The 22,326-nt window shown below is 36.0% G+C and overlaps 1 protein-coding gene across 3 annotated transcripts; it reads right to left on the bottom strand.

Annotated features, from left to right (window-relative positions):
* Positions 1 to 121: 121 nt before the first annotated feature.
* PPP1R42 (protein phosphatase 1 regulatory subunit 42) lies at positions 122 to 22,037 on the bottom strand. 3 transcript variants are annotated; one of them, XM_066205066.1, is made up of 8 exons: positions 20,425 to 20,629; positions 19,095 to 19,261; positions 18,488 to 18,626; positions 15,765 to 15,881; positions 10,621 to 10,738; positions 9,216 to 9,344; positions 7,885 to 8,036; positions 122 to 761 (listed from the first exon to the last, which is right to left on the bottom strand). In XM_066205066.1, exons 1-8 carry the CDS (start codon positions 20,545 to 20,547, stop codon positions 723 to 725), a joined length of 984 nt encoding a protein of 327 aa, XP_066061163.1. In that variant the 5' UTR covers positions 20,548 to 20,629; the 3' UTR covers positions 122 to 722. The 3 variants fall into 3 exon arrangements, with proteins under 3 accessions (XP_066061163.1, XP_066061171.1, XP_066061159.1); XM_066205062.1 differs by lacking the exon at positions 122 to 761 and adding an exon at positions 21,838 to 21,855 and having other exon boundaries at positions 7,789 to 8,036; XM_066205074.1 differs by lacking the exons at positions 19,095 to 19,261; positions 20,425 to 20,629 and adding an exon at positions 21,838 to 22,037.
* Between the last annotated feature and the right edge of the window lie 289 nt (positions 22,038 to 22,326).

Below are 22,326 nucleotides of genomic sequence, written 5' to 3'. Positions count from 1 at the left end.
GCTAATAGCTTCTTTCTGCTTGAAAGGAGGCTGTAGACAGGTAGAGGCTGTTTTTTTTCTCTGAAATAACAAGTGACAGGACAAGAGGAAATGGGCTGAAGTTGCACCAGGGGAAGCTGGGTGTTGAGAAAAAATTCTTTATTGGAAAGGTGGGCAAGCATCAGAATAGGCTGTCCAGGGAAATTATAGAATCACCATCCCTGGAAGTGTTAAAAAAAAAAAAAAAGTGTAGATGTAGTGTTTGGGGACATAGTTTAGTGGTGAATATGGCAGTGTTAGGTTTACAGTTGGACTGCATGATCTTAGAGGTCTTTTCCAACCTTAATGACTCCATGACCCTACTGTGAACACGCCTCTGTACAATTGCTGACTATCACATAGGCAAAGAAGCAGCTACTAGGTCAGGCACTGGCTAAAACCAGTTCATGTCTTGAGGAAGTATAAGAATTAGGCAAACAGTTCAGCCTAGCATGTGCTGATGTTTTTACATGCTTTTGACACAAAGCATTGCTCATAACTAAATAGGAAGTCCCCTTATTTTTCTGAACGTTCTTAGAAGTGTTAAGTTCAACAGACTCAATTTTGTCTGGTTTTGAGATTAAAAAGACACAGATAACATATCCAAAGAGACACCAGTATCTTTCTTTGTAAGCTTTGAGGGAAAAAAAAGAAAATCAATAATGGCCAAGTCTTCACATCCTGTAACTTCCGGCTTTTAGAATTCAAACTACTTCTGACTTAACTTCAGATTCCTCCTCAACCTGTATCAGAGAGATCAGAGAAGACAGGTGAGATCTTCATGTCACAATCACACCAAAGCACCTATTGCTCCCGTGGTCATTAACACTTCCTGGGAGCGCTCAACATTTCTACAAAAATTATAAGCAGTGTTATCAAATGCTGCTGTTCAGAAAAAAAATATGTTTAACTATTGCAAGGTTATTGGCCGTTGCAGTGAAAGCCCTTTTGTTTTTCTTCCCAGTGCCAAACCTGGAAAAAGAATATTCTGAATTGACAGAATCTGTCTATTTGAGGTATTGTACATTCCTTCTTTACAAAAATGACTTTTTCCATGGATAAAAATGGAATTAACATTTTTTCCTACATAAATGTGTATCAAATACTTTTAATTTTCAAGGCACATAAGGAAAAAAAAATCTTATTAATATTCAAAGCCATTTCTCATATAAATGAAATCAGATAAGAATCAGTCTTTTATTCCAAAGCATTTTCCTACAAACTATGTGTAACTGATTATACCCAACTTTACTGGACATGTAATCAGTGATTACTATGGCAGTCAAACATATTAACTCTCCAAGAAAGGAAGAGCTTATTGATTCAAAACTCTTTTTGATTTAAAGTATTAGTCTATTACATGGATAATTTCACGGCTGGCTTGGATTTATCTTCGTTTTGATGCAGCATTTAATTCTGCTCAGAATTAAGAGAATAGAAAGATGTAGTCAGTCATTTCTGTAGTCTCTGGTTAAAGTGTCGTTTGATTGAAGAGGTAAGGTTCAAATACAACTTTTTTAACAGTGAATTCCTAGGATTCTTCAAGGCCAAGTGACTTAAAATAAAATTGTGACTGGTTTTTTTTTTTCCTAGCAAAGTAAAAACTATTGTTTCCAGTTCCAATATATACCATTTATAATTTTGTGACTGTAAATAATCAGGTTCATATAATCAATCATTTTGCCTCAGAGCTGTTAGTCAGGACAGCAACTTTGCACACCACACTGAGGTAAAAAAAAAATCATAAGTAAAACAGGGAAGAGAGCCTTTCAGTTGCACTTACATTTTATCTCTTACACTCTGAATACAATCACATACTATCCCGTATTAACAGATCAGGTCTGAATCCTCATCCAGAAAAATCTTGAACACTTACAGATTTCTGGCTATTTTTTCCCCCTATCTCTGAACTTTTGGACTGTATGGCTTTTAAATCTGTATCACAGGCAGTGCTGTGTATTGCTTTATACCTGGATATATAAAAAAAAAATAATACAGCATTAAATTAACTTATACCTTGCAGTGGTTTTAATGTGATTTTTAAGAAAAAATAGGATTTTTTCATCGGCTATGGATTCAAAGTTCAAATATGAACTTTAGATCAGTAACTCAAACACTGTGTGTTTACATATACTCTGATCATGGTAAGAGCATTACCAAAGGGAGGTATTTGGGCAGTGATGTCTAGTATTTTTTTTCCTTTAGGTACTTCTAACACACCAACAGTACTGTGGAAGCTCTAAAAGCATCGGAGTCTTTACTGGTGAGACCTGGTCTCACACCTCTTAGGTCCTAGGAACAGTTTTTGGTGGTGAGAAATTTGACCAACAGTAGATGATGACCGACTGAGGAACCACTGAGGTAAATTTGACATATCCCAGTCTGTGCAACTGGATGGGATACATCCCAAGGTGCTGGAAGTGAATTGAGGAGGTATAGCTGCTACTAAGGAATTAGTGATTGCGGTGCTGTCCTCCAAAATGTAGTAGCTCATCTTGCTAGATGAGGGCACAGTGACTGTTTTCACCTCAGTTAAAGCAGCTGCTTTCAACTTTTCAGGGAGGGGAGTGTGCCTACACAATGTGTGACTGGATACAGGAAGGCAAATATTGAAAGAATGTTTATATCATTGCAGTAAATTAGATTACTGGAACTGACTTCAACAGAATTATACTGAAATTACAGAATTTATTTATATATTCCTATTCAAACAGAACTCTTTATTTTAACCTCAAATTACATTTTCAATCTCCCATGCAGTTATGTATTTTTAAAACCTAAAACCACATGATTACTTCTTTAACAGTTTGCTAATTAGATTAATATTTGTGTTATTAAAGTGATATTTATAATTTTGTCAATCAGTTACACAATAAAAAATGTGTAATGCTAATACAGCAGACCAAAAATGTTATGAAGTTTTGAGGTTTTATCTCAACAGTACTCTAAAAGTACTGACAACAAAGGTCTAAGGATAGCAAAAAAAACCAACGCATACTGAATGTTTCATTTATGGAGTAACTATTAGGGTGAACATGTAACACCTGAAAAATAGATAGGCAAAGATCTGAGTTTGCTTTTTATTTACCATCCTAAAATAGTATTTGATTCCTGATACAGTTTTGATGTTACAAGATGCAACTCACACTAAAGTCACTAAGTAGTCCCCTCTCATTCTGCATTATGTTTAAAATGTTACTGACTTCCAGTTGGACTTAATGATCTTACAACCTAAAGCAATCTAAATATTCATCTATTTTATGTAGAAGGTTTCAGACAGTCTGGGTTTCAATGTTCTTGAGAGCATCTGACAGCCTGCAGCCCCAAATGTGCCCCGGTAAGTTGCTGACCACCTACTGGCTGACAAGTCACTCGTGCCATTTGGTCTTCTAAATGTCTAGGAAACAGCCCCTGTCTCCTGGAAGAGGGAGCAGACTATTGCAAGCAAATGTGCTCCTGCCAGATTGCCCATCAAGAATGTGTCTATGCTCTATCTGGTCAGCCAGACATGTAGGAGTATGCATAGTCTGGCAATCTGCTCATCAGCAGATGCGCTCTCTGTTCACGGTTTGAAAAGAATTGACTCTTTTCAAGGGCACAGGAGGTCTATCAGTGCATGTGTTCTGCCAGTGTGGTTCAGATCTTTACTCCTTCTCAGCTTTGAGAAGGCAGCAGCACAGAGAACTGCAGTGGGGAGGCAGGGCAAGGGCGAAAAGGGATGCCTTTTATCACTGCCTTTAGGACACTGGATGACATGGCAGAGTTAAGTACTACGGATTTGGCATATAGTAGACCTACTTCTTCTTGTTTTTGGTTTTTTTTTTTTTTTTTTTTTTTTTTTTTTTTTTTTTTTGGTTTGGTTTTTTTTTAATTACCACTACTGAAAGATGTTTAGACAGAAGACAATGCCATTGTTTGCGTCTTGTATGTTTGTGATGACAGCTGTATTTTTCCTTCTGAAAAGAGTATGAATGATCATGAGGAGAATCATCCAGCACCATATTCATCAAGGCTGTAAACATGGGTACCACAAATACCACTAGGGAGCAGATTACTGTAATATTAATTATGTCTCTGCAAAAGCTCTTACACTCACCTTTACAGGTAGTGCATAGTCTCCAAAAAAAGGGAACCAACCACTCTAACTGGCTGAATTGCCTGCTGAGACCCTACATGGGCCACAGAAACCAGAAACTGCTAATATCTGACCTTCATTCAAATGGCTCTGCTTCAGCAACTCTATTTAATTTCAGAACTTCACTTTATCTCTTTATCCTTACACTTTATCTAGCATTGTGGTGACTCCTTTCATGTCCCATGTCATGGCTGAATAATTCAACGGCAAGTAAATTCCTTACATTTCTCCTCCACAGCCTTTAGCACTAAATGCTGATTGATACTTTCTGGACCTCACTAAGAAGATGTTTACATTTTTCCTTCAACACCATCACCAAGGAAAGGCAGTGAGTCAGGCTGCTGGAAAAGGCACTCCATGTCTGTCCTAAGCATGCTCTCAGCCCTGGCAGAGTGCTCCAGCTGGTATCTCTAAGCATTTCATGCACCTAATTCTGAATACATTTGGAGTGCTTGTAAGCTCTTCAGCTGTTAAAACCAACTTGAGGGTGCACACCCAAAACTGCACTGGTTTATATCTTAAATCTGCATTTCTCCTTCCCCTGCAGCTAAGACTGAGGATATCTTTTATTATTGAATTTTCAGATGTTTGCTGAAATTGATATTCAGTAAGCGAACGAGAATTAGGTCACGCAGAGATAATGTATTTCCCCACCTCCCTCTCAAATCAGAGATGTATTCACATGATTCCATCACATGAAGTGTATGACTGCAGAGCTTATGTTTTGGGTATATATCATTATAGCCTCAGTATCATTTCTCCCCAAAACCTTGTCATATAATAGGCCTTAATAATTCTATTTATTATAATGCTAGTTAGATTCATTCAAACAAAAGCCCAGTATACATGCAGAACATGCACATTCCTACCCGTTATCAAATATACATTGTTCCATGTAGATTTCAGACCACACAAATCACCACAGCTCAGGGCATTTATAAATATTTAACTCATTAAATACAATGTTTGTACAAGAATCTGCCTAAGAAGAGGGAGAGCTAACATTGTTCACTGCAAGTTCCTTCCCTTTGGTCTAGAACTTGAAATATTCATGATATGCGTGATGGCAGCAGAGTGGCTCATGACTAGTTGGCACAGTCCAGAGTATTTATTACATGCTGACTGTATAATTTAAAGATATTTCCATATTGCTAATCCCATAACACATGATGGAGACAAAAGGTGACTTTCCCACCACATTCTGAATTGCTAGAAATACCTACCACAATATTTAATTCCACGAGTAAGGCAATGTGGGCAGAAACTGCTGGTTACAGATTAAGTTTACAACATCAAAATTTCAACAACTTCTCTACTCAGGGAACATTAATAATGGTGTATCCCATTGGAAGGTATTAGGTATCTTTAAAATAGTTAAGTGATTTGGTTTCTTTTAATTACTTCCTGCCAATATCCATAATTTTCTCTGTATGCCCAAAATGAACTTAAAATTCAATATAAAATTGCTGGTTTTATATCATCAAAAAGGAAAGATTAATGACATATTTCAGTAATCTAGTAATAAGTGGCTTTTTTCATTGTTCAAGCTGCATGCAATCCTCAGTGGATCTTAGATGTAGGTTAAAAAGGTATTTAATGCCTGTTTTTCAGTTGCAAAGGTCAAACATCCCCTAGTATGTATAGGGGAAGAGGAAACATCTGTTGGAATAATTTATTTGACTAACACAGAGGTTAGGATTAAAACCCACTAATTTCTTTAGTCCAATACTGAATTTCAATTAAACAAAAAAAAAAAATTTGTTCAGTTTGAAAAAATTTCCTTCCTTTACTTATGGACACATTCATGGATATCCCTAATTAGTGGTTCTGGCAAGGGAATACTATGATTTGTCCTTTTTTTTGTATCTGTGTAAGCTCTGAGAATGAATATTTCTATTTCTTGAGGTTTTGGGGTTTTTTTCCCAATAAATGTTCTAAAGAATTCGCAAACCTTTAACTCCCAAGACTCTTTGGTTTCTATGAAACTCCTCTACTAACAAGATTAGAACACATCTCAGGATCAGTGATTACACATGAAATTGTAAGCTACACCAACCTTCAGCATCTATGTCCCACTTACAAGTTTTTAGAAAATATTAAATGCACATCATCTGACTGCAGTTTCTTCTAACCTTTCTGTGAAATCAGACTAAAATCTTCTAGACTAACAGTAAAAAAAAAAATCCCTTAAATTGTTTAATTTACAAATGTAAATAAATAAAAATGTAGACATTTTATTTCGATCAAGTGTGGAAGATGCTCTTTTTGCCTTTCTAGGGTCAAAAGGGATTTCAACAGAGCCATGATTGTATTCCACATTTTTAATACTAAGAAAATATTTGCCAAGCAAAGAAGCTTAACATTGGAGAGCTTTTTACTATTGTAAAGCAGAAACAGAATGCTTTGTCTCAAAGGGAACAGCAGAAGCTCTTACAGGAGAAAAGACGTTGTACACGCACATTCCATCCTTTTTTAGGACTAAGGGGAATGGTAAATGGAAAGCACAGTTTTACTCTGCCTGGTCCAAAAGACAGGCTGCTAATAGAGATGACATGCAAGCTGACAGAACACTGAGCATGAGGACAAACCCATCTTACAAAAGAATTAAAAAAATCCCAAACATATTTATATGGCGTGAGCATTAGTCTGTATCCCTCTAAATTTCAGAAGCCTGTATTGTTCACTGGACAATAATAGTGTACCCCTACAGCAGTACTAACAGTATTACTTTTTATAATAATGAGTACATTGTTCCTGCAGTTCTTGTTTTTAACTGCTCCACTGCTCTGTGCTTTCTGAGAAAGAAAAAAGTTCAGTTACGGGCATATATATGACAAAATCAGTTTCTTTTTTAGGCTAAAATATATCCATTGTCATATGATGAACAAAAATTATTGTTTGAAGGAGACCAGCTTCGTGATTTGCAATTCTTCTTTCCTTCTCAACAGAAAGGCAGCAATTCTTAATCAGAACAAATAATCAGAAGAAACAAAACTCATGGAATGAAAAAGGATAAGTTGTCAAGAATAAAAGAGCATTAGATATTGCCCAGTCAAATTGTGAAACATACTAACAAATTCTATCTGGAATGTAAAATAGAATACTACACTTACTAATTTAGTTACAAGAGAACACCTATGTCAGTTGCGTGTATTTATTTATTTTATCTATGGCATTGTATAAATGATGATTTTTTTTTCTTGGCTAATTCAGCTGATAAATAATAAAACTGTTAGGTTAAAAATAGCATTAAAAATCTGGAAGAAGTTATATTAGATCCCAAATACTTAACTATACTATTGCCACAGGTGAAATTGGAGCATGGCTGTTAGAAGTAAGCTGTAATGATGAAAACTGACTGTTTCTCCTTCTCCAGATGATTCCATGCACAGCATCACCCTTCACCAATGGTCCTCACACCTTAACTTACTTCTGAGACTTAACTTCAGTATTATTTTACCTTTGTGGAAAATTATTACATTTAAATGCATATGACAGAAACTAGTAACTCTAAAATTACTACTATTAGGTAGCCTGCTGATTTGTAACCAGAAACTGAAATCTATTATCCTGTCTTTCAAAGAAATAAAGACAATAAATATGACATGGTTAAAAAAACTAATTCAGATTAAATTCTATCTTCCTGTACTCAGGAACTTTCCAACTGATTCAGCAAGAGCTGGATGAGCAATAACCAACATAGCTAAAAGGAAGATATTTGAGAAACATACCTGAGTTTTCATCTGATTTCTTCTTTCATGGATTCTTGGCAGAGGTTTTCTTTCAACTTTCTGCCTGTGAGCCAAATCTAAATAATTTGCTTTTTTTTTCACAGAGTCACTGTGGTGAAAAGGAAGAGTGGGACGAGGTGTTCCAGAGCCAGCTGCAGAAAACAAAAAGAAAAAAGGATTAATTCAATATTCCAAGTCAAATCATATGTATTTAATATTCAGTGTGATTGATCATAGGCTCCAGTATATTTTGTTATAGGAAACCAGGTAGTGAACCTCAGGTAAAATACCTCAAATTTGATAACTGAGAATGGAAAACTTTGAATGGAATTATGGAAGGTGCTGCAAACACTGATGAAGGTGAATATTAAAACAGGTATTCCCATGCAGGCAGAGTTATTTGAAATCGAGTAAATTCAATTACACAGCAACTCTTTATATCTGAAGTTATTCAGAAGACCATTTCAGAACCACTGCCATTTACATCTGGCTTCCAAACAATGAGCAGACTCCAACTATTTTGGGCCGGTGCTGGCAGGCAGAGCATCAGCCTTCATGTCTTCAAAAATAACATATTAATTTATCTTCCACAAGCAACAGTGTAAGTGCCACCAATTTTATTTTGTAAATATGGTAATTCAAACCATTCTGAATAATTTCAAGTTAAATGTCTGCATCCAAGATGGCAAGACATGCTGTTAAGTCATTTATGTTTTAACCTGCAGTCAACTCTGTAACAACCACCACCTCCCCATCATTTCTAAAAAACCTCAAAGTTTATTTCAGGTTTTGCTTGAGTTTCCCACTTTAATTTGTTTTCCCACTTAACAAACAGGTTGCCTTTAAACCTCAAAAAGGCTTTAAGGCTTTTTTACCACCCAGACATTTTTTTTTCTTTCGAAGTTTAAAACTTGGACTTCTGCTAGACATGTATCTTGCAAAGGCCTTTAGAAGGACTGACAGTATACAGAGATCAAATAAGTATCAACAAATAGATTTTACAAGTCTGATATATTTAATGGGTATTAATTCTAGAATGTCCAACATTTTTAAAATATGGAAGTAAATATGAATATTTACCCACTCAAAGTGTATTAGCTACCCCTTTCTGTAATTCTGGGAGATTGGGATGTGAGGAAAAAAAACCCAAGACATCGACTAGTGCTAAAATTAAATTTTATATTGGAAAAGCTCAATTTCTACTCATGTCTTTTGGACTCATCACTGGTACAAGCATCTTATAAACAATTCTAAGTATATTTATTTTCAACTGCCATTTTATGATTTTTTAAGTTTTAAATAAGCATGAAGTAATTGCTTAGTTTGCTTACAAAATTGTACATGGGCTGTAGGTTCATCTGTCATTCTTTCATTGTTTTTTTTCCTGGCAGCTCTGGAGGCTTTCCAATTTATTAAGAAACGTCTTTCCATTTCTTTAATTTCTTTTCCATCGAGGAATTCTGCAAAAGAGAACATTTTCTGTGATACAAAATGAACTAAAGGGCTATACAAAGTTGTATGGAATGTGTATTTGTTCTATATTCATTCTCTTCAAGTCTTTTTTTCTTTTTGTAGTATTTTGGTAAAGAAAAAAATACCCAATAAAGATTGATATTCATATTGAAGCTAAAGTGAGTTAACATGTCTTAATTGCAAAAAAAAAAAATCTCCAGTTTTTATAACTTTCAAGGGAAATATACATATTTCACGTTTGGTTAACATGCAAGACTTTCTATAAAGTTCTGCAGAAAAGTTATGCTCTTACACAGGGTAGAGGTAGATGCAGAAATCCAGGTTGGGAGGGAAGCTGCACAATCTTAGCAATCAAGGAATTCTACTGGTCATGAAGACAGTCACACAGATTTGCCTCTCTCAGGTTAACTTTACTCACTTAGGTGCCATAAACTGTATGGTCTATGATCCATTTTTAGCATCTGCATTTTTGAGTCAGCCCAAATGAAATATTTCATGTGGCCACAAATTTAGGTTGCATTAGAACTGTCCTAAGGCACTGTTATTTTCATAAAAAGCAGATAGGCTTTTTATTTTTCTTAATGGCCAATATTTTGTGCTCTGAGAAAAACCAAGTTCTGTAATTATCTCTTTAAAAATAATTGCCACCTTTATCCAAGAAAAGTAAAAAACTAGCAGATTTTTTCACTTATTTCTACAGGTGAAACATTTAGATATAGAAGAATCAGTTTCTTCCTTTCATGCTAAAATTGTATGCAAAATAATAATATAAACTGCACAACAAGGGTTAAGATTAACAAATACACTCAACATAAGTGTGAACTGCTTAAAAGTTTAAGGATGAATGTTATATGACAAATTCAAACACAGTAAGGTGGGATCTGCACAACTGGCACTGTACAACAAAAACACTATAGCAATTACTACAGACTGACAAGGGAATAGATGAAACTGATCTTTGAAAATCAGTTTCACATCTGGAATATGAACACAAAAAATTGTCTTGTGACAATCTCACCAATCATCTATTATAAAACAAATGATTACTACTACTGATTCCAAAAGCCAAACAAGATGTCTTGTGAAGCTGATTACTAAAGCAGTTTTAGCTTTCTACATAAATTAAAAATTCATGATTTGACATAAATATCTATAGCAGTAACTGTGTTTACATGCATAGTGCTACTCAAGACCAATTCCTTTTTTCAGTTGTTTCCTAAAAGAGTGGGGCTTATGGGTGGGCTATTGATGTAATTGTTTTACCTAAAGTCAGTGACTGTACTATAATCCTATCCTTGTACTTTGGTTTTTGGCAGATGGGGTTTCCTGTAAGATCTATTCTGCGTAGTTTTGTCCATTTTTTCAGTACAACCTCCAAATCCTGCAATTGAAACAACAACAGAACATTGTGATTATGTTTCCCCCTCCAGAGTAAAATTCAGCAGTAATGGGATTTGTTCAGCCAGGTCCAAATCCTGCACACAGAAATCGTTTCAATGAGAGTATTCACATATGTTAATATACACATTAAGAATGTGCATTTTCAAACAAAGTGGTCCACAGCATTTCCTGAATGTACCAAAATTGCACAGAAAAACCAGTGATTTTGGAAGATGCTGCATTTTTAAGGATACAGTAATGCCAGCTACAGAAAATTACCACTTCAATCTCATTGATAAGCACCTAAAACCTAGGAATTACCAATGAAAAAACTTGTATAAGATGCAATGTCTGTTAATGCATCCCCACGGTCTTAGACAGCCCTTAGAGTATCAGTGTGTGGAAGAAGAAATACTTTATACAGATAAAGAACAGACAAAAAAAAAAAAAAAGCTAAAAATCCTGCAATCCACAGTGCACTGCCTCTCTCTTTATATGTAGAACTGTATTTTACAGGAGAAACAGTAATCCCTCCCTACCTAACTGTGGGTGGTCAGTTATAGTATTGGCCTACACAGTGAAATTAATGAAATATACCTTTCTCCATCTGTGTTTCTGTCTGGTTACCCAGGGGCAGTATGACCTAGATTAAACTACTTTGTCTTTTAAATACAATAAATTCAAGTTAAAAACATGCAAAGTTTAGCAGATTGGTCCTTTCTACTCAGACACCTTATTTTCTGAAATATTTTCTGTCCAAAATTTCATTTAACTCCCATTCTTGACAGGCATTCCTTGTATGTGTGAAAAGCGTAAGATTTAAGACAATAGGTATAAACAGGAGAGAGGATGTTTGTTTTACTGTTGTAATAATTTGGAAAAATCTACTAATCATGCTGTGATGGATTCTAAACTGCAGACTGTGTAAAACTTTGTAGATTGATGCCAACAATGAAGTCTCTAGCAATGTAGATATCTTTTAGCTTCTTCAAATTTAGAAAATGACTTGGGTAACATAAGCAGGGAGAATTCTGCTTTTGCTGGCTCATGTCCCTTGGTAGAAAATCCCCTTGGAAATATTCTATGGGTTATATAATATATGTTTAGAAAAATCACATGGAAGAGAAAGTGGCAGCACAGCCTCATACCTCCATATAATTTTTGGTCAATCCTATGATGCTGGTGATATCATCTACTGTTATTCAGTGATAAAAATGTATTTTTAGAAAGCTAGAGAGCAGAAGTACTGGTTCTGTGAGGATCAAGACTGATAAAACAATACAAGAAACTTGAGGACTAGTCCACATGAAGAAATGTTAATGATTCTTGTAATGTTATTCAGCAAAGCTTAATCAGCGTGTATCAGGATAGCAACATGATAACCCCCATAGGTTAGGTGCTAATACTTAATAACAAACAAAATTTAGGGGCAAAATATTTTAGGCTAGACTTCCTAAAAAAGAAAAATCATTTAGGAAGTATATTTATTTATCCTTACCTAAGCATTCAGACACTATCACAGAAGTCTGTAATGTATTCTAGATTCATTAGAAAGAATTTTTCCAAGTAACAGTTTTGCAACACAAAGTTGTCTATTGCTGAAGTAAAATGTATACAGTTGAACTTTGATGAATGTATACAGAGTCCTGTAGATTTTTGTTAGCTGTTACTTACTTGATAAATGACCCAGAACATGCTTACTCCAGTGTATGTTTATCTAAGAGCACACTAATCCTGTGCTGAAATATGATTACCCTTTCGATACGCTCTAGTTGTTCATTGCCTTCCTGTCTCTAATAAAGTGCTTTCACTTCCCAGCCTTTCAATAAGCTGGACTAAAGGGACCAGACACTCTTCTGGGCAGGCTCCGTTTGATAAATGATCATGTCATGCTATCACTTTGAGGTCTGCTACAAAATACTGACGAGCAAATTGTATTCCATTGGGGAGGGTGGGGAGGGGGAAGGGCAAGTGCCTGAGCCAGCAGCTGGAGTGCTGGCAGTAACTTTCTTACCAATTAACAGTGGCCATTTAACAGTTGGTATTTGACCAGTGTGCTCCAGTTTTTATTGGAAACGTGTGATCCAACCACCCCAGCTACATCTACAGACAGCAATTTGTCACCAGTTTGATTACCTGTCATAATCTATTTGAGAAAATCTATAATTTTTCTCTTGTTCCTGACTCAATTCTAAAGTGAATGAATTCATCTTTTGTGATATCCTCTTGTCATAATCAATACTGGGCAGAGGTTGAATAAATTAAAGACTTGGGAAATACAGATTTTTTCCAGATATTTCTAGCTATATTTTTTTAATCTATCCAAATACTCACACAGCTCGTAATCCTTTCAAAACTAATGAACTTAATAAATAAATAATATTCTGTCTTTTTGTAAAAAGGAACAGTTGTGGAGGTTTTTTAATAGACATGTTTTAAAAAAATTCCTTTATTCCAACCCAAATACACTGCAGTCTAGGAGACCTTGCGATCCTGACTAAAGCAAACCAGAACCTCAATATGATGAATAAATGAAGTAGCAAGCAATAGAAAACAAAGAAAAGCCAATTCCATTAAAATCAATTATATTCTTGATGACTGACCTGAGACATACTTTTTGCAGGTGGTAGTTAGTGATAGTTATTGTGCATGAATTCAGAAAAATTACTTGATTTTCTTCTGTCTACTGTTCAGACTGAATTATATAAACTTCAGTCAAGTGAAACAAGGTCATATGGCTGGATGTCTGTTAATTATGCTAACAAAGCCCTGTATTAGCCACAACCTTAAGTCCTTGAATTTATTAGTCCTAATTTTCAACTGTGCTGAAATCCAAGTGGCATAGTTGAAAAGTGAAGGAATATGGCATAATAAAGTGAAAAATCTGAGAAATGTTTAAATATAAAATAATTATACAAAATACATGAAAGTGAGAAAAGTCTACATAAGATTGCATTTCAGGCATTTCTTATATTCTTCACATTTTCCTCTTTCACAAAGTTTGCATGTTATTCCTGCAGTTCACCAGACCTGCTCCTCTACAGCTTCTCTTCCCACCAGGTGAAGCACAGCTGGGTGCAGAGCTCTCTGACATTCCCTGTCATGCAGCACTGCCACGGTCTCTGATCAATGCCAGACATTCCTGGGGAAGGTCTTGATGGCAGTGATGGGAAAGCAGGAATGGGAAAACAGGGGACATAGTGCTTTTGGCATGAAAAAGAGGTCTACATCAGAGTTTTGATAAGAGAGGGGCAGGAGGGAGGAGAATGGATGCAGCTCATGTGGGAATGCAAGAGCCTTTGCTGTGTGTAACAAGTTCAGCCAACAGAACCAATTAAGTGCATAGATCTGTACACCCCTAAACCCCTTGCAGCTTTCACAGTTGTAGAATAATGTATGCCATGCAATCATGAAATTCAGGGATAAAAAAAAAAATGAAATATACTCAAAACTTCCCTCAGCAATTTTTTTTGAACAGTTCGTGGCTGTATAAGATCTGCTAGATGTCCACTGTGAGCTAAAGCCTCTTACATGAAGATAAAACTGACTTTAAAAAAAATACTTCTCATGGCTCACTGCTTTATTCAATAGTTTGGTTTTTATTTATTTAAGACTTTACATTAGTGATAAGTAGAGTCTACCAAAATGTAATCCCTTAAAACTCAGTAATTGTAGCTGTGAAGTTGGATGTCCACCTGCATTACACTGTAAATGAAACACATTTGATATGTTCATTGAGTTTACAGGTCGGCAAAGATATGAACAGAAACACCTTCCCTGTTCCATATATTTCAAAACTTGAAAAACTTGGAGATTGTTTAGAAAACACACAGAACAGTGACTTTCAAAATATAGTGGAGCTTAATCCAAGTGTAATTGATAGCAAACTCAAGTGCTAATTGTATAATTTTTCAATAGTTTTACCATGTAACAGAAATCTACAGGGCTAACTGATTTGGGTAAATATAATTCTGTTTTTCCTGATGATCAAATAATGAAATTTAATAAAAAAAAAAAATATACACAGTTACTGAATTATGCAGACATTTTGCCCTCTCCTTATTCTGTTTCAGAGGATACTGGCTTTTCCTCTGAGATACTGAAAACGCTGTCTCTGAACTGGCATCCTAATTCTTAAAATTAATTAGTTCTTTGGCTATGACAATTTTCTTTCAAGATCATCACAGCAGAAGTATATTTCATTTACAAGAGCCAATAGAAGAAAGAGCCAATATAAAAATCTCTGTAATTTTGTTTTATTTAGAAATGGATTCCTTTTAAAAAGGGAAACTTCAAAGAGATTGCCCATTTGAAAAAAATGCTTTTTGCTATTTTGATGTAACCAACATATTCAATGTGATTTTAATTATTCAGCGAAAGCCTACATGAATTGTATTTTGATGTAAATTCAATCACAGCTGCCAGCCAGGATTGAAATCTGAAATACAAAGCATTAATAGTTCTGTAGTAAAAAAGACGGGCATAATTCAATATTTTTTAATATTAAAGTGTAAAAAAATGAAGAGTCCAAATAGAGTAAATTCATCTAGATAACTGAGAGGTTATGCACACAAAATACTGCAATCTCCTCACTAGTAAAGAGAATTGCCAAATTCTCTCAACAATCTTTTAAAAATAGGTTGTGTTCTCAGAAGTAATAGGAATAGTCATTTTAATAATTGCTAACCAATGAAAGTTAAGTTTACTAAGGAAATAAAATGTTTATGCAAACCAGAAATAAAAGAGTTAATTTCAATCAGATTTTGTCTTGGTGATTTGGGTTACTGTTTAAGCCAATTCATTTCAGTATTAATTAATAAAAATATAAATTTTGACATCCTAGGTAATTGCTTCTTCATTTTTAGTCTCAGTAAGATTTTTATATGAGAAAAGACAGCATGCTTGACAAGCCATATTTAGTAACTGCAGAAGTAAAATTTCTTTTTACTTATATATTTAGTGATAAAGATGACTGTGACTAATTTCTTAACACCCATACTTAATATACCAAATATTTACTTTAATACCTTCGTATGTTTAAGTCGATTGTCGACTGCTTTAAGATAAGAAAGATTTTCCAAAACTGCCAGTTCTTCTAATTCATCAATGTTGTTATTGCTGATATTCAATACAGACAAAGATTTCTGAAGGGAGAAAAGCAGAAAAAGAAGCATTTTTTTCATGCCATTTATGAGTCAAGTTGTAACTTGTTACAGAAAATTATCTTAAAAGATGAACAAACATTTGAAGAAGAAACATGCAAAAATCCACCTCCACATACCATACAGAGTGTTTTATGTTGGTGTTCCACCTTGTCCTAAAATGTAATCTTATTCTGGTTTGAAGTGAAACCAAAGTAAAATTGTTTCTCAATTATTTCAGAAATTCTTAGTAAATACAGAATTTTTGTTTTTTTTAAAAAACACGTTCAAGTTCTTTACGGAGTTTGGCAAGTGCTAGAACTCGACTTTTGAAGTATGAAACATACATTGAAACCGAGTGCCTTTTTATAGAATCACAGAATGGTTTGGGTTGAAAGGCACCTTAAAGATTATCTACTTCCAGCCCCCTACCATGAGCAGGGGCACTTTCCACTAGACCAGGTTGTTTAGAGCCCCATCCAATCCGACCTTGAACACTCCCAGGGATGGGGCATCCACAACTTCTCTGTGCAATCTGTTCCAGTGTCTCACCATCCTCACAAGCAGAGAATTTCTTCCTAACAGCAAATCTAAACCTGCCCTTGAGCAGTTTCAGGCCATTACCCTGTGTCCTACCACAATACACCTTTGTAAAAAGTGCCTCTCCAGCTTTCTTATAAGCCCCCTTTAGGTACTGAAATGCTGATAATAAGGTGTCCTTGGAACCTTATCTCCTCCAGGCTGAACAACCCCAACTCCCTCAGCCTGTCTTCATAGGAGAGGTGCTCCAGCCCTCTGATCCTCTCTGTGGCCCTCTCCTGACTTGCTGCAGCAGGTCCACGTTCTTCTTACCCTGTGGCCCCCAAGTTTGCATTTGAACTGCAGACTTGAAGCCCATATGTGCTGCTCACATAGTTTCATTTAGCTGGACTACACTGCTTTTCTGTCAGGCTTGATCCTACAAACCTCCTGGTATCCATACCTCTGACCCTTCTCCCTTCTCTGGAACTGTACTGAGCCACATACTGCACTTTGCCATGTGGAAGGGACAATAGTTACAGAGATCTTTACATTTTAGATAAAAATCTAAATGTGTTTCAAGTGTTTATCTTGGGAAATACTAATGTAGTTTCAAATAAAAGGAAAAAGTTTATATCTGTAGAAAATGAAAAGGGACTCCTAATCCAGTGACTTTAGAATGATACAAGGTATAAGACTTACCATTAGCTGAAAAATCTCTATTTCAGCAGTTTAAGCAGGAAAACTAAGCCCCTTCAAAAATCTGACCAAGGTCTACATTGCAGATGGAAATTACCAGTATCATCCTGATAAACACAGCTCATAAACCTAATCTTCTCAGTCAGATTCATGACATTGTCATCATCAGAACATTTGCCTGTGGTACACACAGAGCTATATGGCCTCATGCTTTTATCTCTGATATCATTAGAAGAGCCAGAAACAGACAAAGAAGTAAAAAGCGATGCCTTAAAAAGGCTCCAAACTCTTAGCACTTGAAGGATAAAACAGAATATTTTTACATTTAGCCTCCACAAAGATGTTACATTGTCAAGAATGCAAAGCTGCTTCATAGAAAACAAAACAAAACCCACATCAAAACACCTTAAATAAAAGCCACGAAGAACAAAATCTAGACCAGGCTGCTGAAAAACATGGAAGAGTTTATTTTAGATTATTATCCTGGGATTATAGGTATAAAACTTCTCTTTAATTTGATAATTTCTCCAATGTAGAAGGAACAAAGTACAAATGCTCTCACAGTAATTATTTATTTCTATTAAAGAAAAACAGCAATACATATCTTGGATTACATAATCTCAAAACAGGAAAAAAAAATAGAGCTAGGTCAAATATTTACGATGTACATGTGAACAAAAGAACTCACTTTTTAGTGAGTTTTTCATCTTCACAAAAAAAAGGCTCATCAAGTCCTGACTGCACTATGGGAGACACAACAAGAGGAAATTTTATAGTACAGAACCACATCCATTAGCAAATAAAGCCTACTTTTTAACCTCTTCAACTATATGTTTTATGTTTTCTGAGCAATTAACGTGTTGAAAGACAACTTCAAAAAGATTTCCTGAACTTTTGACATAGCACAACATAGTAGAACTGCAGAACTAAAACTGAATGTTTTTGATTGTGCTGTTCTTAATATCCAGGGGAAAAATGCTGTTTGTGCCCTTTTTTTTTTCCATTCTGTTTTTCTGCAGAAATACAAAAGACAACAAATAAACAACTACACCAATTAAATCACTGAAATATCAACAAATGAATTCACTACAAATGAAACAGACTAAGAAAACTAAGAGTGATAAATTCCAACTCCTTTTTCAGTTTATTCATATTCTCCTGGTATAGGGTATCCACACTCTTCCTTAAATCCTGTCTCTCTTTATTCTCATTTTCATCCTTCATAATGAAAAAAGGATGAAGAATTAGGGTGGGAGTCCCTTGGTAGAATTTGAAATAATGCCACTAATTGGCAAAGGAGGAAAACACTGAGTGGTAAAGTCCTAATCATTTATCCTAAAAATACTGATCTCCTGATAACTTGCTCATTGAAATTCTCAAAATGTACTTACTGCCAAGGAGTTAAGAGATACTGGATCAAACAGAAGCTTTTCACCAAGAGGAAGATGTTGACTTTCAATATGTAGCTCCCGTAGTTCTCCTACTTTATCCAAACCCTCTACCACAGTGATATAGTTGCCTCCTAAATACCTACAGAATAGAACAAAAAATACATTTAATATCCTTTGAAAGTAAGAGCAAACACAAGGCTTCAATATATAAAGAAAAATATTTTTCAAGCATTATTGAATACTACTTGGAAATTATGATAGAAAAAGCAAATAACCTAGCATACCAGTAGAATACACACTTAACTGATTCAAGCAGTTCTTTGCAGTTTTATCTACTGCTATTATTATTATTATTATTATTATTATTATTATTATTATTACTAGACTGAAAAAATAAAATCATTTTAATGCAAATATAAATGTCAAGACGATATGTCATTACTTTTATCACAGAATATCTCATCAAAAAATAATAAGCAATCACTTCTACTTGAAAAGCAAAATTTAAGAGCTGAAAGGACCTTAATGGGTACATAATTAAAAAGAATTCTTAAATGTCATAACTATACTTTTTACTAGTAAAATAATTATATTATTTTCAACTTACAGTTTTTCAAGTTTTTTCAGTGATGAGAGATTTTCTATATTTGAAATATGATTGTTCTGAAGATAAAGGTGTGTTATATTTGAGGCAAAGTCCAAGTTCTGGATTTGATTGATTTGGTTATCATATAAATATAGAACTCGCAGATTTTTACAGAAAGAGAGGTCACCCTGAAATTAACAATAACATGCCACTTAATGTTCACTCACTGCCTGCTTCTGGAAGCTATTGATTGTTCTTATCTTTAAGTTCTGATGCATGATTTCACCTTCAATAAACATTTCTTAAAACTATTTTTCCTTGAAAAACAGAGTTCTTATGTATTGTCAGTTATCTACAGATTACAGATTGATATATGTCATTACTATTCTGCCATACCGAATCTGAGGACTACAGGCATCACCAGCAAATACACCACGTCCAGTGTGAATTCATTCCCTTCCGTGCCTTCATCAGATGGATTTCAGAAAAGCACAATTTTTAGTGTACTTGTCTCCATCAAACTACACTGATATAACCAGAAACAAGTTCTTGGCAAAGAATTACTGATTTATACAAAACTTTGCCCTTCAATCTACTTTAATATATTTCTGAACTCAAGTTTTCACTCAAATGTTGAGTTTCTTTGAACATATTCCTATGAAACAACGAAAAGGCCACTCCTCATGAAGGTTCCTGTAAAACTCTGCTGTGGCAGCTGATCCAGTGAGTTACTAACTGGCTGTGAGCTGAATAAACCCATTTGCTTGCAGGGATCTGTTCACACAGAACCAGCAATCTCTTCTTGACTGAAATCATGCTTTTAGAGCAAAAATTCACCACATTCAACAATGCAATTGTTCAGGGCTCAGCAGTTTCAAAATTCACTCAGTATCTTGAGGCGATCTGAATTAACTCAGAACTTATTGAAAGCTGTATGCATTTCCTATTATTAAACTCAGAGGAAGGAGGACTGGGTTAAGTTTGCAGGTTTAGTCTTTGAAAATGAAAAACTCATGGATTATTTTTTAAATGAGTAAGCCTCAGGGAGCAATTAAAAAAAAAAAAGTATATTTTTAACCTGGCTAATTTGAAAAAGCCACTATACCAGCCCAAATTTGTTAACCTCACTCGGGTTATTTCCTGTTCCTGAACTCTCCTTCCCTTTCTCAGACTTCCTCTGAAATTTAAGGAATAAATCACAGATAGATTGAAAAGATTGTGCTGTGAGTTAAGAAATTTGTAAAACTTGGCTTTCCTTGTTTGTCTCTCCAACAATGAACACTTCATCGTAACAGTAACTACAAAAGTCTAGAGCAGCCAGTTTAAAAGGAATAATAAAAATAAGTCTTACAATTGAATCTATATTTTTATCTGACAAATTCATATGAGTTATTTTTTGCAGATATTGTTCAAAGTCCTCTTCATTGCAATTCTTGGCATTTTTAGCAATCAGGTCCATTGTTAGTCGAACCATGGTTCTGTAATAAGTGAAGCTGCTCTGCTGCTTCTTCTAATAGTGCATTCTACGTGCTCTTCCAAGTAGTACCATAGAATGCCTTAAAAACAAAAGATTTAATGTTATACTACTTGTATCCCAGGCCTCCAACTAAGCTCACATATGTACTCCAAATCTTACATATCCTCACCAATGCCCTTTTCATTTACAGTGCTACTATGTGGCACATAAAAAACCCTACCCCTTTTATTGCTGACATTTTATCAAGTTTTTGGTCCCTTCAATTAATAAACATTTAAAATATTTTTTCTTGAAATAATTTGACTTCTTAATTATTTTCTTGAAATAATTTGATATGTTGATTCAGTTTGCTTAAGAATACTATGTCCTAGTTTTTGTGGTTTTCATACAGAAATATGAGCACAGTGCTCCACAGCAGGCAAAATTCTCACACATAGTAGCTAGTTAATGGAAGCTCATAATCTGAATATAAATTAGAAAATGCAGGACACTCCATAACAGGTTTTACAGGCTGTGAGAGGTGGTATTAAGCTACAGGACTCTTTATATATCTGCACAGCACTTTAGTCATGCACACAACTGCACGTTCTGCACAGCCAAAACCGGTGAGTTTTTCCCACTAAGGCATATTATAGAGGCTCTCACAACGATACCAACCTTTTTTTTTCCCCCAAACTCTGGCTATGTAAGTGAGCTTATAAATGATGCAATGGGGGAGGGGGATGAAGGCAAGCAGCTAATACTGAACGGGAGGCGTAAACTATCTGGGGATAAAGATACCCTAACAGTTATAACTTAATGACTCAGAATAGAAAGGTCACCTATTTAGCAAGTACATACACCAATGTATATTATGTATTATAGCTTATCCACAAAAGTCCCACATCAGTGTTTCAGAACAACTGAGGAGACAGTAAAAGGCATCCAGTGCTAAACCTCGCACAGAGAATCCTCCCTGCCAGCATATTACAATTAGGAGAAACTGAAGAAAAGCCAAGATCGAGGCTGTGAAGGCAAAAGAAACTTCCTTTCTTAGTAAACAAATCCGAAGCTCAGTAGCTCTCCCTTATCCATAGGGGATTTGCTTTTAACTTTTATTTTAAAAGGTGGGGATGAAGGAGAGCTGAAAGAACATTGTGGGTTGCCCGTTTTTCTCCTGTGAGTTTCTTGCTTTTTACATAAAAACACCTTTCGCAGCCCCTTCTCAGACCTTCTTCAAAACCCAGCAGAATAAGCGAGGGAAAGTCAGGCAGATCTCCCTCCCTCGTTCCCCCAGCTCCTTCCTACCTACAGCCGTACGATTTCACACCGCCCTCCCCGTCCCGTGGCCCCGCCACCATCCGCCTGCCAGCACGGCCGGTGGGAAGGCGGCTCTGATGGCGGGCATGGGCCGCGATCCGCTCCAGGCGCCCTCCCGGGAGGAAGCGCCCCCGGCCCGGCCCCGCGCTCCCCTCAGCTCCCGGCCCGCGCGCGCCGCCGACCCCCGGTTGCCGCGGCGACCGCACGCCAACTGCCGAGGGGCGGGGCGCTCACCGCTACCGGCTGCGGCCCGCGCCCCTCGGACCAATCAGCGCCGAGGAAAGACAGTGGGGGCGGGGTTTTTTTGCGCACGCGCAGCAACGATCCTCACGCGGTTTCGCGCGGGCCGGCCTCGCTGGCGGCCATGTTGAGAGGGGCGGAGAGAGTGTTCCGAGTCAGAAGGGGCTCGCGGGGGTCATCGGGTCCAGGTCCTACACGGGGCACCTCAAAACTTACACCAGGTGCCTGAGCGCATTG

This window comes from Chamaea fasciata, unplaced genomic scaffold (assembly GCF_029207755.1).
Source record: "Chamaea fasciata isolate MVZ Bird 193981 ecotype frontalis unplaced genomic scaffold, bChaFas1.0.hap1 SCAF_1, whole genome shotgun sequence".
Lineage (NCBI taxonomy): Eukaryota > Metazoa > Chordata > Aves > Passeriformes > Sylviidae > Chamaea > Chamaea fasciata.
This window is presented reverse-complemented; position numbering and strand designations above follow the sequence as displayed.